The sequence below is a fragment of the Syngnathus scovelli genome, chromosome 4 (genome assembly GCF_024217435.2).
Source record: "Syngnathus scovelli strain Florida chromosome 4, RoL_Ssco_1.2, whole genome shotgun sequence".
NCBI lineage: Eukaryota > Metazoa > Chordata > Actinopteri > Syngnathiformes > Syngnathidae > Syngnathus > Syngnathus scovelli.
In genome coordinates, this window is record NC_090850.1 from 597,963 (window position 1) to 615,479 (window position 17,517).

At 43.6% G+C, this 17,517-nt stretch overlaps 1 protein-coding gene across 11 annotated transcripts in view; it reads left to right on the forward strand.

The window, feature by feature from the left end:
• Positions 1–17,517, forward strand: part of tpcn2 (two pore segment channel 2) — a 149,113-nt gene that overhangs the window by 44,408 nt on the left and 87,188 nt on the right. For 10 of the 11 annotated variants that reach the window (XM_049717434.2, XM_049717426.2, XM_049717433.2 and 7 more), the window contains 2 exons: positions 6,104–6,210; positions 13,626–13,698. The exons of the other annotated variant lie outside the window; for it this stretch is intronic. In XM_049717434.2, coding sequence (XP_049573391.1) covers positions 6,104–6,210; positions 13,626–13,698 — 180 coding nt within the window. The remainder of the gene's footprint in view (positions 1–6,103; positions 6,211–13,625; positions 13,699–17,517) is intronic. 11 annotated transcript variants of the gene reach the window in all.

Genomic DNA, 17,517 nt, shown 5'->3' on the forward strand with positions numbered 1-17,517 from the left:
TTGTTTACATTGTGAGCACTAACTTAGAATTTAAAAGAATGAGTAATGCCATATGTGTACAGCGGAAGTATGTCGTGATTTCAACTGACAGCAAACCCAGTCTTATTTATACACATCAATGTCCTACAAAATATTTGTCATCAACTAATTGTGAATTTAAGAAAATATCCTGGCATCTTTTTTTTCTTTTTGAAAGCGGGTGTTCAATGTGAATAAGTAACAGATTGAAATTATATTTGGGATGTTTTGCAGTTCAAATTAAGTTACTGGATAAAGGCTTTCAAGGAGGGGACTTGGTGACTTCATGCTAAGGAACAATCTAAAACATTTATTAGCACGCAAAAAGATATTACATAATAAAACATCATTAAATCAAATCATCTTTTTTGTGAGGTGACATTAAATCTTCCCTGTAATTGTGAAACGTGCCGACTCTTTGAGTCTGTGTTTAAAGGGACTGAGGCTCATTGCTCCACCTGAAGGCTGCCGGACTTGCCCGCCGACACTTTGAAGCCATTCACCTCTGTGAACACCAACTCTTTCCATTCTTCCTCAATTGTGATTGTTCGGATTATTGTTAATAGTCAACATTCAAATTATTAAGATAGTATTTTTTTCTTTATTCTTTCTGTTTCTTATAAATGGCTTCTCGAACACAGCCTACATTGTTGCACAGCGGGCACTGGACTTATTTTCATAGTAAATAATTCATATAAAGGGGGTGGATTGAATCAATTTTACTTCTTAATAATAAAATAATAATGATACATTTTATTTGTAAGGCGCCGTTCAAGGCACTCAAGGTCGCCGAACACATAAAATAGCAGGCAAAATTAAAAGAAAAAAAAGAGAGTCTAAAAACAAAGAACATCTGCAGCAGAGTAATAAAATTAGACAAATGCCTGCCTAAACAGGTGGGTTTTGAGGTGGGATATGAACAGTTGGATGAAGTCAATGTTTCTGATGTCCGCGGGGAGGGAATTCCAGAGGCGAGGGGAAGAGCAACTGAAGGCTCTGGCCCCCATAGTTGACAGACGAAATGGGGGGACAGTGAGGGTGATACTGGAGGCAAACCTGAGAGACCGGGTGGGAATGTGTATGTGAAGGAGGTCTGACAGGTATGGAGGGGCGAGGTTATGGATAGCCTTGAATGTGTTGAGGAGGATTTTATAATCAATGCGCTGTTTTATGGGTAGCCAGTGAAGTTGGTGTAGAACGGGAGTGATATGATGGTAGACAGGGGTTCCGGTGACAATGCGAGCAGTAGCATTCTGGACCAGTTGCAATTTAAGGAGGAGTTTGTGATGGAGACCGACAAGGATGGAGTTACAATAATCCAGATGAGAGGTGACAAGAGAGTGGGCTGGGATAGCAGCACTATGTGGGGTGAGTGATGAACGGAGGCGATTAATGTTACGGAGGTGAAAATAGGCAGAACGGATAGTGTTGTTTATATGGGTGCTGAATGATAGGGTGCTATTGAGGATGACACCCAGGCTCTTTGCCTGAGGGGAAGGGGAAACTGAGGAGGTGTCAATGGTGAGTGTGAAACAGGGTTGTTTGTCGAGAGAAGCTTTGGAACCTATGAGGACTACCTCAGTTTTGTCACTGTTTAGTTTAAGGAAGTTTGAGGTGAACCAGGATTTAATTTCTTGAAGGCACGCACTGAGGGAGGAGGGTGGGAGGCTGGAAGGGGTTTTTGAAGAGACGTAGAGCTGGGTGTCGTCCGCGTAACAGTGAAAATTAATGTTATATTTATGGAAAATCTGACCAAGTGGGAGGAGATAAATGATAAATAGGAGGGGACCAAGGACGGAACCCTGGGGAACACCAGAGGACACGGGGGAGGGGTGAGATGTGAATGATTTTAACTGGATAAATTGAGAACGGCCGGAGAGATAAGAGTAAAACCAGTGCAGGGGTGTGTCAACCAGTCCAATAGAGGCTAGTCTTTCTAGGAGAATAGAGTGAGAGATGGTGTCGAAAGCTGCACTTAAATCAAGAAGAATGAGTATGGATATGAGACCAGAGTCGGCTGCAATCAGGAGATCATTGGTGATTTTAATAAGGGCTGTTTCTGTACTGCGTCGAGGGCGAAAACTGGACTGGAACTGTTCATATAGATTATTATTAGTGAGATGGGTGTGGATCTGTGATGCAACGACTTTTTCAAGAATTTGGGAGAGAAATGGCAAGTTGGAGATGGGACGGACGTTACTGAGGATATTGGGGTCTAAGCCAGTCGGTGTGAATGTAGCAGATTTGAAAGATAGAGGGACAGAACCATTCTCCATCCATCCATCCATCCATCCATCCATCCATCCATCCATCCATCCATCCATCCATCCATCCATCCATCCATCCATCCATCCATCCATCTTCTTCCGCTTATCCGGGGTCGGGTCGCGGGGGCAGCACCTTTAGGAGGGACTCCCAGACTTCCCTCTCCCCAGCCACTTCATCCAGCTCATCCCGGGGGATCCCAAGGCGTTCCCAGGCCAGCTGAGAGACATAGTCTCTCCAGCGCGTCCTCGGTCGTCCCCGGGGTCTCCTACCGGTGGGACATGCCCCGAACACGTCCCCAGGGAGGCGTCCAGGAGGCATCCTGATAAGATGCCTGAGCCACCTCATCTGGCTCCTCTCAACGTGGAGGAGTAGCGACTACGCCGAGTCTCTCCCGGATGACCGAGCTTCTCACCCTATCTCTAAGGGAGAGCCCGGACATCCTGCGGAGAAAACTCATTTCGGCCACTTGTATCCGGGATCTCGTTCTTTCGGTCACGACCCATAGCTCGTGACCATAGGTAAGGGTAGGAGCGTAAATCGACCGGTAAATTGAGAGCTTTGCCTTTTGGCTCAGCTCTCTCTTCACCACAACGGAACCATTCTCACTTTTTCGAATATACCTATTTATGTTTACCATTATTTATCATTATTATTTATCATTATGTTATTTATCTATTTGAAATAAATGAAATCAATCTTGGGCAGAGGTCTTCAAGAATGTACCCGGCCACCTCTCCACTTAAAATCAAGTCTACGAAGCCTATAAAGTCTATAAAGCATCGTAGTGGTTAACTCTGACCACTTAATGACAGAGTTGCTCTTGCTGGCTCATAGAGCGGTGACGTAAACTGTAAGACCAGCCCAAATGGGAGCACAACGGAGAGTGTAGTTGTGGAGTAATGGAGGAAGAAGTCAGAGAGTGAGACAAAATGGCAAAACGGAAACAATCGACTTTCAAGTAGCTTACAATTGAACAAACTATTGCTCTTCGTGAGTGCGGTAGAGCAAAACGAAGGAGCAAATTTAGAGGAGATGGCTGTGAGTACGCAACAGACACGTAGTGTGAGTGACTATTGGCGTTGGCAAAACGGAAGCGATCGTCTTTCAAGCAGCTTACAATCAGGCAAACTAGTGGGAGGCAGTTCACATCAAAACAGCAGCTCTGGGAGGCAATTTTGACATCATGGAAAGAAATGTAAGCAGAAACTCTCAAAAAACTCACAATTTCAATGGATACATGAATCGTAAAGGTACTATCAAAGAATGTTAACGGGTTGTGTTAACAACACAACACAATGTTAACATGTAACTTGGCCTGTTAGGATGTTTTTGATTGAAGGAGCTTTTGATTCAATGAATGTGCTCTCTTAATGCTGTAATTCAACAAATCACCATTTCCAGTTTTTTACAACCTATAACATGTTTTGAAACGCTGCTGTGCATTTGGAATAGTGCATTTTGAGTTTTCTTTATTTTTGACAATATACTGTTTTCATTGTGAGGTGTGTTCAAAATAAATTGATTTATACTGAAGAACTTATCCTGGACTTCCACAAACACAGTAAAGACACATCCCCACTGATCATCAATGGGACCTGCGTCGAAAGGGTCACTTATTCAATCTCCTGGGCGTGCACATCTCCGATGGACCTCCTGGACCGTCAACAGTATGGTGGTGGTGAAGAAAGCCCAACACCGATTCCAGCGGGGACATTTTACTGAACAACCATTAATAGCATCCTTCCATACTACATTCCGGTGTGGTATGGTGGGTGCATCATTGCTAACATGAGAGCAATGATGCAGAGAGTGATTAACGCTGCTCAGAAATTCACTGCCTGCCCTCTCCCAGGAAGACATTGGCAACTCCCACAACCTCAGCAGAGTAACTAACATTGCCACAACCTCAACACACCCCGGACACCATATTTTCGAACTATTGCTCTCAGGTCGACGCTACAGAGCTCACAAAACCCGCATAGACTCAAGGACAGCGTTTTCCCTAGACCAGGTGTGTCCAAAGGTTTTGCAAAGAGGGCCAGATTTGATAAAGTAAAGGGGCCAGGGGGCCAATAGTTTTTTCGGACATTTGTTAACTACAAAAATTTCATGCAAATACACAGTTATAAAACAATATTCACTGTCCTAATTGTCTTTATTTTTTAAATGACGAAATAACCAAATATAAGCCACTCAGGCAGATGTGAACAAAAAACACAAATTCTGCCTTTCATTCATAACTGAAGAGTCAGATAACATTGAACACACTGTATGATATACCTTCAATTTACATGAGTTTAAAATTATTTTTGCCTCATGAACATTTTAAACAGGAGTTATAAGTAATGCAAAATTGTCTATTATTATTAAAACTTAAAACAAGAGAATTTTGCTCTTGTCATATACAATATCTTTCAGAAAGTAATAGTTTGTCACGTCTACAGGTTCATAACATCAACAGTATTAACATGACCACTTCGTAATATTTAATATTAAGTAATATTTACTTATGATTTACCGTTTTGGCCCGAATATAAGACGATGTTTTTTGCATTGAAATAAGACTGAAAAAGTGGGGGTCATTTTATATTCGGGCCATAGACATTCACAACGCTTGAGGGCGCCAGATACCTTCAAAGTGAATGCTGAACTTGACTCCCCAGGCCAAAGCGAACCCGTCACGAAGATGAAAAATAAAATAAATGCTAAAAATAGCGGAAACACGAAGAAAAATGGAATAAACAAATATAGCGGTAGCTCGAAGAAGAAAAATAAAAAATAGCGGTAAGAAAGAAAAGACAAGAAAATAAAAGAAGAGATAAGAGAAAATGGAGAAACGTAGCGACAATCTGGAGAAAAGTGCGTCGAAGATCGGCCAGGTTAACCAGCAGCTGAGGAGAAAGGCAAACTTCAAGATGATAGTGATAAATGAGGCAGTCTTCAAACAATTGCCAAACAGCTGTGAAATATGGTGTCACAGAGTGCAATGTATGGAGATGGAGAGCTAAAAAAGATCGCCTAAAAAATGCTCACAGAGAAAAGCTTTCATTATCTCATTGAAGATTTGTTCTTTAACGATATCATGACAATAGCCTAACATTAGTTACATGTAACATCATGTTACTTTCTAAACCCATATGCTTGTAAAAGTAAAAACGTAGCTTTGTATTTTTTATTATTTTTTGTATTATTTACACGATTCACAAAATTTATACTTTCGACGGAAAAAAAACACGGAAATCCAGGGATCCGTGGAAAATTATCATCCCTGTAATAATACAATTTATTCATGGTTGGCGGGCCGGATTAAACGGCCCCGTGGGCCAGATGTGGCCCGCGGCCCGTAGTTTGCCATGTCCTAGAACCATGACGTATTCTGTTGTATCAATGGCAACAGATGAATACACAGGTTGTTTCTTTTGCCATCCAAGTGAAGAGAAGTTATTTGTTATGCCTCAAACTATATGCCACAAGAATTGATAGAACAATAATAATTTAAATGACAATACAATAATAGTAGTAGTATATAAAATAATGCTGGAATATATATTTTGCAAATGCCGAACCATAAATATGTTTGATTCCACTGTAATGTAGTTAGAACACTGAAATATTCTATACTTTGTAGAGTGTAGAGGTCTGTCAAAAAACGTTTGAATTTTTATTTTTGTCAAAGAAAAATCTATTTTACAGACTGAAAAATAATTGGTACTTAGTAATACAACAAAATCCTCCGGTGAAAAAGCTATTTAGGTAAAAATATATGAATTACAGAAATCAACATATTAAGTAATATTTTTCTTCTACCACTGGTCAGAAAATGAGAGTCAGAAGATTTTTTCGACCATTCTTCCTCTTGCAAAACTCATCCCTGATGAAAAAAACACTGAAGTGCATCAGGAGAACTCTGCCAGAGATTGCAAGGTATTGACTTTATTCACATTAAACGACATCAAGTTTTGTTAGCAACTAAGCTTATGACCAGCCTCGGTTTTCGAACGTCCCGGTTATCGAACAAATCGGTATTCGAACAAAAAATTTGAGATTTTTTTGCTTCGGATGTCGGACGAAATTCGGTTGTCGAACCTCGCGAGATGAGCCGAAAGGGCCGGCATGCCAACTGACTCCGTTCGTTATTACGTTCTCGTTACTCTGAGGATTGCATTAACTCTAATCATGCCTCCAAAGGAAGCAAGTGGGAGCAGTAAAGCCATCCTAAAACACAAAGGCACTCCTAAAGCAATGCGACAGTGAGCGACCGGCGCGCTGTGGTTGCGCGATCGGACCAAATTAAGCTCCCGGCGCACTGAGGTCCACTTAAATTTTGGAAAGTCCATTAGGACTTTCAAAATATTTTCTAAATTTCAACGACGGATCTGTCACAATAATGCGACCAGAGCGGTGCAGTTGCGTGGTCGGCGACGCGCTACGGTTGGGCGTTTGGCAGTGCGCTGCAGTTGCGCGATTGGACAAAACTGCACAAATGAAAAAATGCTTAAAAAAGGTGTTTTTTTTTTTTCTTTGGAACGGATTAATTTTTTGTCCATTATTTGTAATGGGAAAACATGATTCGCAATTCGAACGATTCACTTCTCCAACAGCCTTCTGGAACGGATTGTGGTCGAAAACCGAGGCTTCACTGTATATATACGTATATATATATATATATATATATATATATATATATATATATATATATATATATATATATATATATATATGTGTGTGTATATATATATATACAGTGGGGGAAATAAGTATTTGACCCCTTGCTGATTTTGCAGGTTTGCCCACTTACAAAGAATGCAACGATCTACTATTTTAATCATATGTACATTCTAACAGTGAGAGACAGAATCCCCCCAAAAATTCCAGAAATTCAAATCATATGAATTTATAAAAATTTATAACCGTCTGATGAGGAAAAACAAGTATTTGAACCCCTGGACAAACAGCATATAAAAGCCATTATTGGCCAGCACAGATGTCAAACGGTTTTTATAGTTGGTGACAAGCTTTGTGCACATTTCGGCAGGGATGTTGGCCCACTCCTCCCTGCATCCTCAATTGGATTCAGGTCTGGAGACTGGATTGTTGATCTGCACAAGGCTGGGATGGGCTACAAGAGAATCGGAAAGCAACTTGGAGAGAAAAGATCAACTGTCGGTGCAGTTATCAGGAAATGGAAGAAGCACCACACCACCGCCAACCTCCCTCGGTCTGGGCCTCCACACAAGATCTCATCTCGTGGGGCCTCCCTGATCATGCGAATGGTGAGGAATCATCCCAAAACTATAAGGGGGGAACTGATAAATCAACTGAAGGCAGCTGGAACCACAGTTGCAAAAGAAACGGTTGGTAACACACTACGCCGTCATGGATTGAAATTTTGCCGCGCACGCAAGGTCCCCCTGCTCAAGAAGAAACATGTACAGGCCCGCATGAAGTTTGCCATTCAGCACCTGGACGACTCAGAAGAGGCCTGGAATAAGGTGATGTGGTCAGATGAGACCAAAATAGAACTTTTTGGCCTCAACTCAACTTGTCGTGTTTGGAGGGCAAAGAACACCAAGTACAACCCAAAGAACACCATCCCCACCGTCAAGCATGGTGGTGGCAACATCATGCTTTGGGGGTGCTTTTCAGCCAAGGGGACGGGACAACTCCATCGTATTGAGGGGAGGATGGACGGGGCCATGTATCGTAGAATTCTGGACCAACATCTCCTTCCCTCAGTGAGAAAGCTGAAGATGGGTCGAGGATGGGTGTTTCAGCACGACAACGATCCTAAGCACACCGCCAAAGCAACAAAAGAGTGGCTGAAGAAGAAGCACATCAAGGTTCTGGAATGGCCTAGCCAGTCTCCAGACCTGAATCCAATTGAAAATCTTTGGAGGGAGGTTAAAATTCGAGTTGCCAGGCGACAACCGCGGAACCTGAATGATTTGGAGGCTGTCTGCAGGGAGGAGTGGGCCAACATCCCTGCCGAAATGTGCACAAAGCTTGTCACCAGCTATAAAAACCGTTTGACATCTGTGCTTCCGGGTTGTTCTGACAGATCGTCGCTCTTCGGACACCAAGTATGGCAGCGGACAAAGAGGTATGTACGGCTTCGTGCACCAACTGCACCCTCCTCTTCGAGAGGTTGTCTCTGCTAGAGGGACGTGTCCGCCAGTTAGAGCAGAATAGTGCGATAACAGTAGTTGCGGCGGACACAGACGCGGGCTGTAGTCAGCCCGCTAGCCCGGTTAGCATTAGCCCCAAGCGGCTTGCTAATCGCGATGAGCCAGGTAAGACGCATAGCCGTCCAAAGTCATCTCGGTCTACTGGCCCTCGCACTTTGGTCATAGGCGACTCCATTACCCGCAACATTACGCTTAAAAATCCAGCCACGGTAATGTGTATTCCTGGGGGCAGAGCACCCGACATAGAAGCTAATCTTAGGGAGGTGACTCGCAATAGGCCTAGTCAACAGCGTAGTTCCAACAACACTAGCTACTCGGACATAGTGATACACGTCGGCTCCAATGATGTTAGGATGAGACAATCAGAGATCACAAAGAAAAACATAGCGAGGACTTGTGATCTTGCCAGAAAGATGAGTCGGCATCGAGTATTTGTCTCTGGCCCCCTGCCTGGGAGAGGCACTGATGAGAGGTTTAGTAGATTAGTCTCCCTTAATCGATGGATGGCTGGGTTCTGTAAAAAGCAGGGACTGTATTTTATAGATAACTGGTCCTCCTTCTGGGGCCGCCCCGACCTGCTGAGGAAGGACGGCCTTCACCCTAACCGTGAAGGCGCCTTCACTCTTTCTAGGAATATAGATTACTGTTTGAGACACTCATGACAGGTCACTTTAGAGCAGGCCAGGGCACAGGTGATTAGACCACCTGTGAGGATGGGTTTGGAGTCTGTTAAGTTAAAGTTAACTAGCGCTAGGCTAGACTTTCAGCATACACATAGCTCCTCGTGTAGACCAGAGCGCGACAGTTTAAATAGTGCTGCAGTACACATAAACACACTTTCTACTGGGGTAGTAGACAAATCCAATCACTCCGTCCCGACCGGTCTTGCTGATGAAACGGTGCCTGTTTTAGATAACTTTACATGTGTAACAAATACTCATCATCAAATTCCCACGGTCGTTTCATCCCACCGCCCTAATAAACTTTTGAGAGGTGATATTAGGCCTAGAGAACACAATTTTACTCGCATCCCGTTTAAAAATCCTTCGATAGATACGCACCCTGATCAACCAATTACACTTAAATTCGGTTTTATGAATATCAGATCACTTCATACGAAAGCAGTTCTCGTTAATGACCTTATCACGGAACATAATCTAAACGTTTTTGGTCTTTGCGAGACCTGGTTAAAACCTAATGAACTGCTGCCACTTAACGAGGCCTCGCCTCCAAATTTTGTGAGCTCGCATGTGGCTCGTCCTCGGAAAAAGGGTGGGGGTGTCGCCCTCATCTCAAATTCTGAGCTTAGATTTAGGCCTCGCTCAATTCACGTATTTAAAACATTTGAAGTTCTCATTGTGCGATCCACTGCGTTACCGTCATTCCATCTTGTTGTTATTTACCGCCCACCCGGGGATTACTCTGGCTTCCTGGATGAATTTTCAGAAGTTGTGGCTGATCTAGTGACAAATGCAGATAATATAGTTATCATGGGTGATTTCAACATCCACATGAATTCACCGTCAGAACCACTGACTTCGGCATTTCAAACTTTAATCGATACGTTTGGTTTTACGCAAGCTGTACAGGCAGCAACGCATAAGAATGGAAATACCTTAGATCTGGTATTATCCCGGGGACTAGCAACCTCAAATATAACAGTACTGCCATACACTACTGTTCTGTCTGATAATTTTTTAATAAAATTTGAAGTTTTAGTTCCTTGTCAAAGACAAGAGAGCAATCAGAATTACAGCAGCCGTAATTTTAACTCCATGACGGCAACTGCGCTATCTGAGTTACTGTCGCCGGCAACCGCCATGTTTCCCGCGTACAGCGGCTCTTTCGATAATCTTACAAATGAATTCAATGCGACATTATTAAAAGCCATCGACTCTGTGGCACCGCTACGTCTGAAAACTCGCCGTAGATGGCCAACTCCGTGGTTCACAGATGAAACACGTACGTTTAAACAATTATGTAGAAAGCATGAGCGCAGATGGCGTTTAACCAAACTTGAGGTTTTCCATCAGGCATGGAAGGACAGCCTCCTGAAATATAAAGATGCGCTTATTTTAGCAAAAACTCGTTATTTTTCGCAAGTCATTAATCTTAATAAAAACAATCCTAAATACTTATTTGATACAGTGGCAAAGCTAACTCTGTGCCAGCCGACCCCCGATAGCTCCTTCCACTCAGCTGACGAGTTTATGAAATTTTTTGCTCAAAAGATTGAGTCCATTAGGGATGAGATCAAGAATACCATGCCAATCGCTCCGCCGGTTACTAGCGCTGGGGATCATGCAATAACCCTCTCAAATTTTAAAAGCGTGTCCCTTGAAATGCTTACAAAATTGGTTAGTACGGCTAAACAAACAACATGTTTACTCGACCCGCTTCCAGCCAAACTACTTAAAGAATTACCTCCAATTTTAGGACCGTCCGTCTTAAATATAATCAATCTGTCTGTTTCCTCTGGGATAGTGCCAATAGCCTTTAAAACCGCTATTATTAAACCACTACTTAAGCGAGCAAATCTTGACCCGGACTGTCTCAGTAATTATAGGCCAGTTTCAAACCTCCCATTCATAGCAAAACTTCTCGAAAAAGTAGTAGCACAGCAGCTTATTGATTACATGGTCGCTAATAATCGATATGGCTCTTTTCAGTCTGGTTTTAGAGCTAATCATTCTACAGAGACAGCACTTGCTAAAGTGACCAATGATCTCCTCATAGCTATGGATTCAAATACGTCGTCTGTATTGTTACTACTTGATCTTAGTGCTGCCTTTGACACTGTAGACTTCGATATTTTATTAGGGCGTCTTAAAAGTTGTGTTGGTATCTCAGGTTCAGCACTAAGCTGGTTCAATTCCTATCTATCAGGCAGGACGCACCGAGTGGTCCATGGTAATACGTCCTCTGAGCTTTATAATGTTACGTGTGGTGTCCCACAGGGATCGGTACTCGGACCGATTTTATTTAATATTTATATGATTCCGGTTGGGGTCATAATACGTAAATATAATATTAGTTTTCAATGCTACGCGGATGACACCCAATTATATATGCCGTTATCGATGACAGATCCACAGGACTGCTGTAATCTCGAGGCGTGCCTTGCGGAGATTAAGCAATGGATGTCTCTCAACTTCCTTCGTCTTAACCCGGATAAAACTGAGATGTTGATAATTGGTCCTACTCGTTATCAACATTTATTTAAGGAAACCACTATAACTATAGATAACCATACTATCACTCAGAGTGATACGGTAACTAATCTCGGGGTAATATTTGACCAAACGCTCTCCTTTCAAAAACACATTAAGAATATAACCAGGATTGCGTTTTTTCACCTTCGTAATATTGCTAAGATTCGTCCTATCCTCTCGACCGGGGATGCGGAAACTATTATACATGCGTTCGTCACGTCGCGCCTGGACTACTGTAATGTATTATTCTCTGGTCTTCCTAAATCCAGTATCAAAAGTCTACAGTTAGTGCAAAATGCCGCTGCGAGGCTGCTCTCACGGTCAAGAAAATTTTATCACATTACCCCAATATTAGCCAAATTACATTGGCTCCCGGTCCATTTAAGATGTGACTTCAAGGTTCTTCTACTAACCTATAAATCACTGCATGGCTTAGCGCCTTCATATCTCGTCGACCTAGTCGTTCCTTATGTTCCGTCTCGTAACCTTCGTTCGCAAAACGCTAGTCTTTTAGTTATACCGAGGGCCAAGAAAATGTCTGCAGGGTCTAGAGCATTCTCTATTCGGGCTCCAGAGCTTTGGAATGCCCTACCAATGGATATTAGAACTACTACCTCAGTAGAAACATTTAAGACACGTTTAAAGACACATTACTATGAGATGGCCTTTAACTAACTTGTGATGGCCGATTTGGCCGGAGTTTGTTCTGTTCTCTCTGCCCACCTCCTCCCCGGCTGGGGAGGGGGTTAGGTGGCTCAAAAGCTGATAGCGGCTGGCTGGATTCTCGGGGACCAGTTCGGGATGGGGGAGCTGCGGCTCGGCCCCCTTGAGGACACTGCCAGGACAATCGAGGGCACCTCCGACATCCTTTTTTTTTTCATTGATTTTCATATTATGTATTACTTGTGCACTCTCTGCATCCATTACAACCTGGTGATCCTGAAAGGGGGATCCTTCCATCTGTGGTCCCTTCTCAAGGTTTCTCATTTTCCCCTGGCAGGGGTTTTTTGAGTTTTTCCTTGCCCTTTTGGGAGCTTATGATCAGGGGATGCTTTGAGAATAATTGTCAATTTTGGCTATGTGAAGCCCTTTGAGACTGTTTGTGATTTAGGGCTATACAAATAAACTTGACTTGACTTGACTTGACGTGCTGGCCAATAATGGCTTTTCTACAAAATATTAACATGCTGTTTGTCCAGGGGTTCAAATACTTGTTTTTCCTCATCAGACGGTTATCAATTTTTATAAATTCATATGATGTGATTTTCTGGAATTTTCTTTGGGATTCCGTCTTTTACTGTTAGAATGTACATATGATTAAAATTATAGATCGTTGCATTCTTTGCAAGTGGGCAAACCTGCAAAATCAGCAAGGGGTCAAATACTTATTTCCCATATATATATATATATATATATATATATATATATATATATATATATATATATATGCGTGTATGTGTGTATATATATATATATATATATATATATATATGATTGTATGTATGTATGTATGAATGTAGGTACGTACATACAATGAAGCATCATTTCAGACACTGTGTGACAAATGTGACAAACCAAGCCAGGGAACAATACACATTAATAACGTTGACAGGCTAAGATGGAATTAAAAAAAAAAAAAAAAAACAGGGAACATGCTCCAAAAGTGGGTGGATCAGTTTGTCATAAATCTCATTCCCCCAAATCCCTACAGATTCTATTAGTGGCGTAAATTTAAGTGCTGACATACTTTTTACATGTAGACCAATCATGCCAATGTTCAGCCCACTTAGTGTCCCCTAAATTCATATTCTAAAAATGCAATATTGATCAGAATGCTGTTTTAGACAGATGGGAGCACATAGAATATAATTTCAAGAAAGTTTTGAACCCTACTTTACCTTTAGGTTTTTTAGTGACTATAACAAGTTTCCTTTTTCTGCAGTGTCATTTTGCTGTTGGCACTTCATCTCTGTCTGTTTACTATGATTGGCATGTTGTTGTTTCCTAAAACTGAGGTGAGTTATTGTAAGTATATTCCACTAAACTCATCACACCACTCCCTTGTCTTATGTGACGATCCCCAACCTTTTCTGTCCCATGGAGTTGTTTCACATAATGTTTTGACATAGCACCATAGAAATGTTGGAATCCTGCACTTTTTTCTTTACGCCTGGCTCACGAGACGTTAGTCACCAATGGCGTTTCCTATCACCAATCCTCGTCGCCACACACGCCTTGTGTGCGGGGACATTTGTTGATTGCCAATGGCACCGGAGCCATTGTCTCGGAGTGTCTGACATGTTTGATCATTCCGGCTGGCTGAAGAAATTAGAAGGGACCACAGATAGGAGGATGCCCTTTTCAGTGCGACCAGGTTGCAGTGGATGCTAAATAGGCAATGTTAATTACATAATGTAATACGAAACAATATGTGATAAAGTAGTGTGAAAGTCCATTCAAGGAAATGACTCGCTGCAGGAAAGAGCCTACAAACTAAAACTTCTTTCAAATTCTGCTGAACCATTTACATAGTTTTTATTCATTATATTCATTATTCGTTTTATTCATTCACGACTATCCCAGCTGACATCGAGTCAAAAGCAGATTACACCCTGAACTGGTCACCAGCTAGTCGCAGGGCACATTTAAAAACGAACAACCAGTTTCACCCACATGCACACCGCCACTGAGCAGGAATCGATTCTACGCTGCTCACGCACAAGTCAAGCAAGTGTACCCCTAACTATCAGCGACTGTTAGGGTTGATAGATTATTTTGATCGTATGATTATGTTGGAATGTAGACTATAATGATTAACCAAACTTGTCCTGCTCTCACAACACAGTAAAATAAAGTGGTTGCATCCTCTGCTTGATTTACCAGCTGCAGAGGAAGCAATCAAAGTTGTTCTGTTTCCCCCAACATCATAAAACACCCCCTGCTCTGATTTGACCAGAGACCGGGGGTTCACCAAACCTGTCCACTCTCACCCCCACCCTGCTTCGCTCAATAAATATGCTCTTGCGGGAGGCCTACTGTCTCCCGTGTGGTTCTTGCAAATAAGTTAGAGTGAGCACCACTCTAACTAGACTTAAAGTTGAGGTGCGTTATCGTGTAACTAAGTAATTCAATGCTATCCATTTTCAGAAGACGACTCCTGAGTTGCAAGTCATTTTAGAGCATTTGACGGATTTTTCGAGACTCAAAGAATATTGTGTTCTATATTTATTTATCTTCCTATGGGCTCACCACCTGTGAGAGGGGCCAAAACGGTCGGGTGCCGAGTGAGCTGGGTGACGGCCAATTGCCAGTCCGATCCCCAGCTATAGAAGCTGGCTTTAGTGACGTGGAATGTCACCCGTCTGGCAGCAAAGGAGCCTGACCTGGTGTGTCAGACAGCAAAGTTCTGACGAGACATAATTGGACTTGCCTTCACACACAGCTTGGGTTCTGGTACCGGTCCTCTTGAGAGGGGTTGGACTCTTTTCCACTCTGGAGCTGCCCATGGTGAGAAGCGCTAAGCAGGTGTGGGCACAGTTATTGCCCACTGGCTAGACGCCTGTACATTGGGGTTCACCTCGGTGAACGAGATGGTAGCCTCCTTCCGCCTCCAGGTAGGGGGACGGGTCCTGACTATTGCTTATGTCAATGCACCAAACAGCAGTTCAGAGTACACATCCTTTCTGGAGACCTTAAAAGAAGTGCTGAAGAGCGCTCCTTGTTTGGGACTCCATCGTTATGCTGGGTGACTTCAATGCTCACATGGGCAATGACAGTGAGCCCTGGAAGGGCGTGATTGGGAGGAACGCCCTCCCAATTCAGAACCCAAGTGGGGTTCTATTATTGGACTTCTGTGCTCAACATTGTTGTCCATAATGAACACAACATTCGAACATAGGGGTGTCCATGTGTCCAGGACACCCTAGGCTGCAGTTCGATGATCAACTTTGTAGCCGTGTTATCGGATTTGCAGCCGCTTGTTTTGGACACTTGGGTGAAGAGAGGGGCGGAGCTGTCAATTGATCACTACCTGGTGATGGTTTGGCTCCAATGGTGGGGAAGATGCTGGTCCGATCTGACAGACCCAAACGTATTGTGAGGGTTTGCTGTGAACATCTGGCAGAATCCCCTGTCAGAAAGAGTTTCAACTCCCACTACCGGCAGAGCTTTGCCCACATCCCGGTCAAGACGGGAGACATTGAGTCTGAGTAGACCATGTTCCGTGCCTCCATTGTTGAGGTGGCCAATTGGAGCTGTGGCCATAAGGTGGTCAGTGCCTGTTGTGGCAGCAACCCCCGAACCCGCTGGTGGACACTGGTGGGAAGCTGAAGGAGTCCTATTGGGCCTATTCGGCCTCTGGAACCTGTGGGACCGACAGGGACGCGATGGCCAAGTGAAATGCGGCTTAGGCGGTTGCTGAGGCAAAAACCTGGGCCTGGGAGGAATTTTGCGAGGCCACAGAAAATTATTTCTGGGCGGCTTCGAGGAAATTCTGGTCCACCATCCAGGAGGGGGAAGCAGTGCACTGTTAACACTGTGGGGTGCTGCTGAACTCAGACATTGTGAATCAGTAGGGTGAATACTTCGAAGACCTCCTCAATTCCACGGACATGTCTTCTATTATGGAAGCAGAGCCTGGGGTCTCTGAGGTGGCAAGGGGGTGGATGAGATCCGTCCAGAATTATTAACGGCTCTGCATGTTGGGCTGTCCTGGCGGACACGCCATACATCGCGTGGACATTGAGGACATTGCCTCTGGATTGGCAGACTGGGGTGGTAGTCCCCCTTTCAAGAAGGGGGACGAGATTGTGTGTTCCAACTCCAGAGGAGTCGCACTCCTCAGCCTCCCTGGTAAGCCATCCAGATCCAACCTCCCGCGCCTCACCGGGCAATCTGGCCATCTCTACTACCTGTGTTGGACGCAAGTATCTACCTGGCCGACATCTGCAGTTTCTCATCGGGATTTCGGGCCAGTTCTTCTACCTGTGTTGAACACAGGTGGCCAACATCTGCCGGTGTGCCATGCCCTCTTCCTCATGGCTGTGCCTTCAGTGAGAGATTTGCTCCTTTTTCCTTGCAGCAGCCAATCATATGAGAGATCCGCCCCCTCGTCCTCATCGGACCCCTGATATAGCCGAACTCGGCCGTACCTGCCCCGTGGTGCAGACGCACACTATCTTCATCTACCCCAACAGGGTGCATAGGACGCTGCGCACACGTAATCTATCGGGGCGCATCGTTGTCTACGTCTCGCCTACTGAACTGAATCTGCACCTCTGCACCGTCTCACGGACCCTGTGGATATTTTTTTCATGTGTTTTAAGTTTCCTTCTGGGTGTTAGGTTGGGGGGGGGGGGGTCTGTGTGGCGGACTTCAGTACAAGGTCTCTCACCCAGCAGTTATGGGTGGGGTAATATATTTGTCTTTTCCTGCATCATGTTGTCTTTGTTGCTTTGAAGACGTGGGTCTTGACACAGTTATTGGAGTCAGAATAAAGATGTCTTCCTCACTTCTACCATAAACCGAGCTATTGCGAGGGGCAAAGACCTCGTCCTGAACACACTATGTCTTCAGCAAACCAGTCAGCACAACCGGTCATCAGGCCACTCTCCCCTGCACTGATTGGGGTTTCAGATCAAAAACTGAATACAAGACAAAAGTTAAGTGCTGTATTGCAAGGATGTCCAAACTTTTTCCTCTGAGAGGCGTATAGTGAAAAAATAATGAAAGGAAGGAAGGACTAGTATCTTTTATAGTTTACTTATAAAACACGACAAAACCAATTAAGTGATTATTTATTTGTTATTTTGAAAAACTGCTATGTTTCAGCTTTC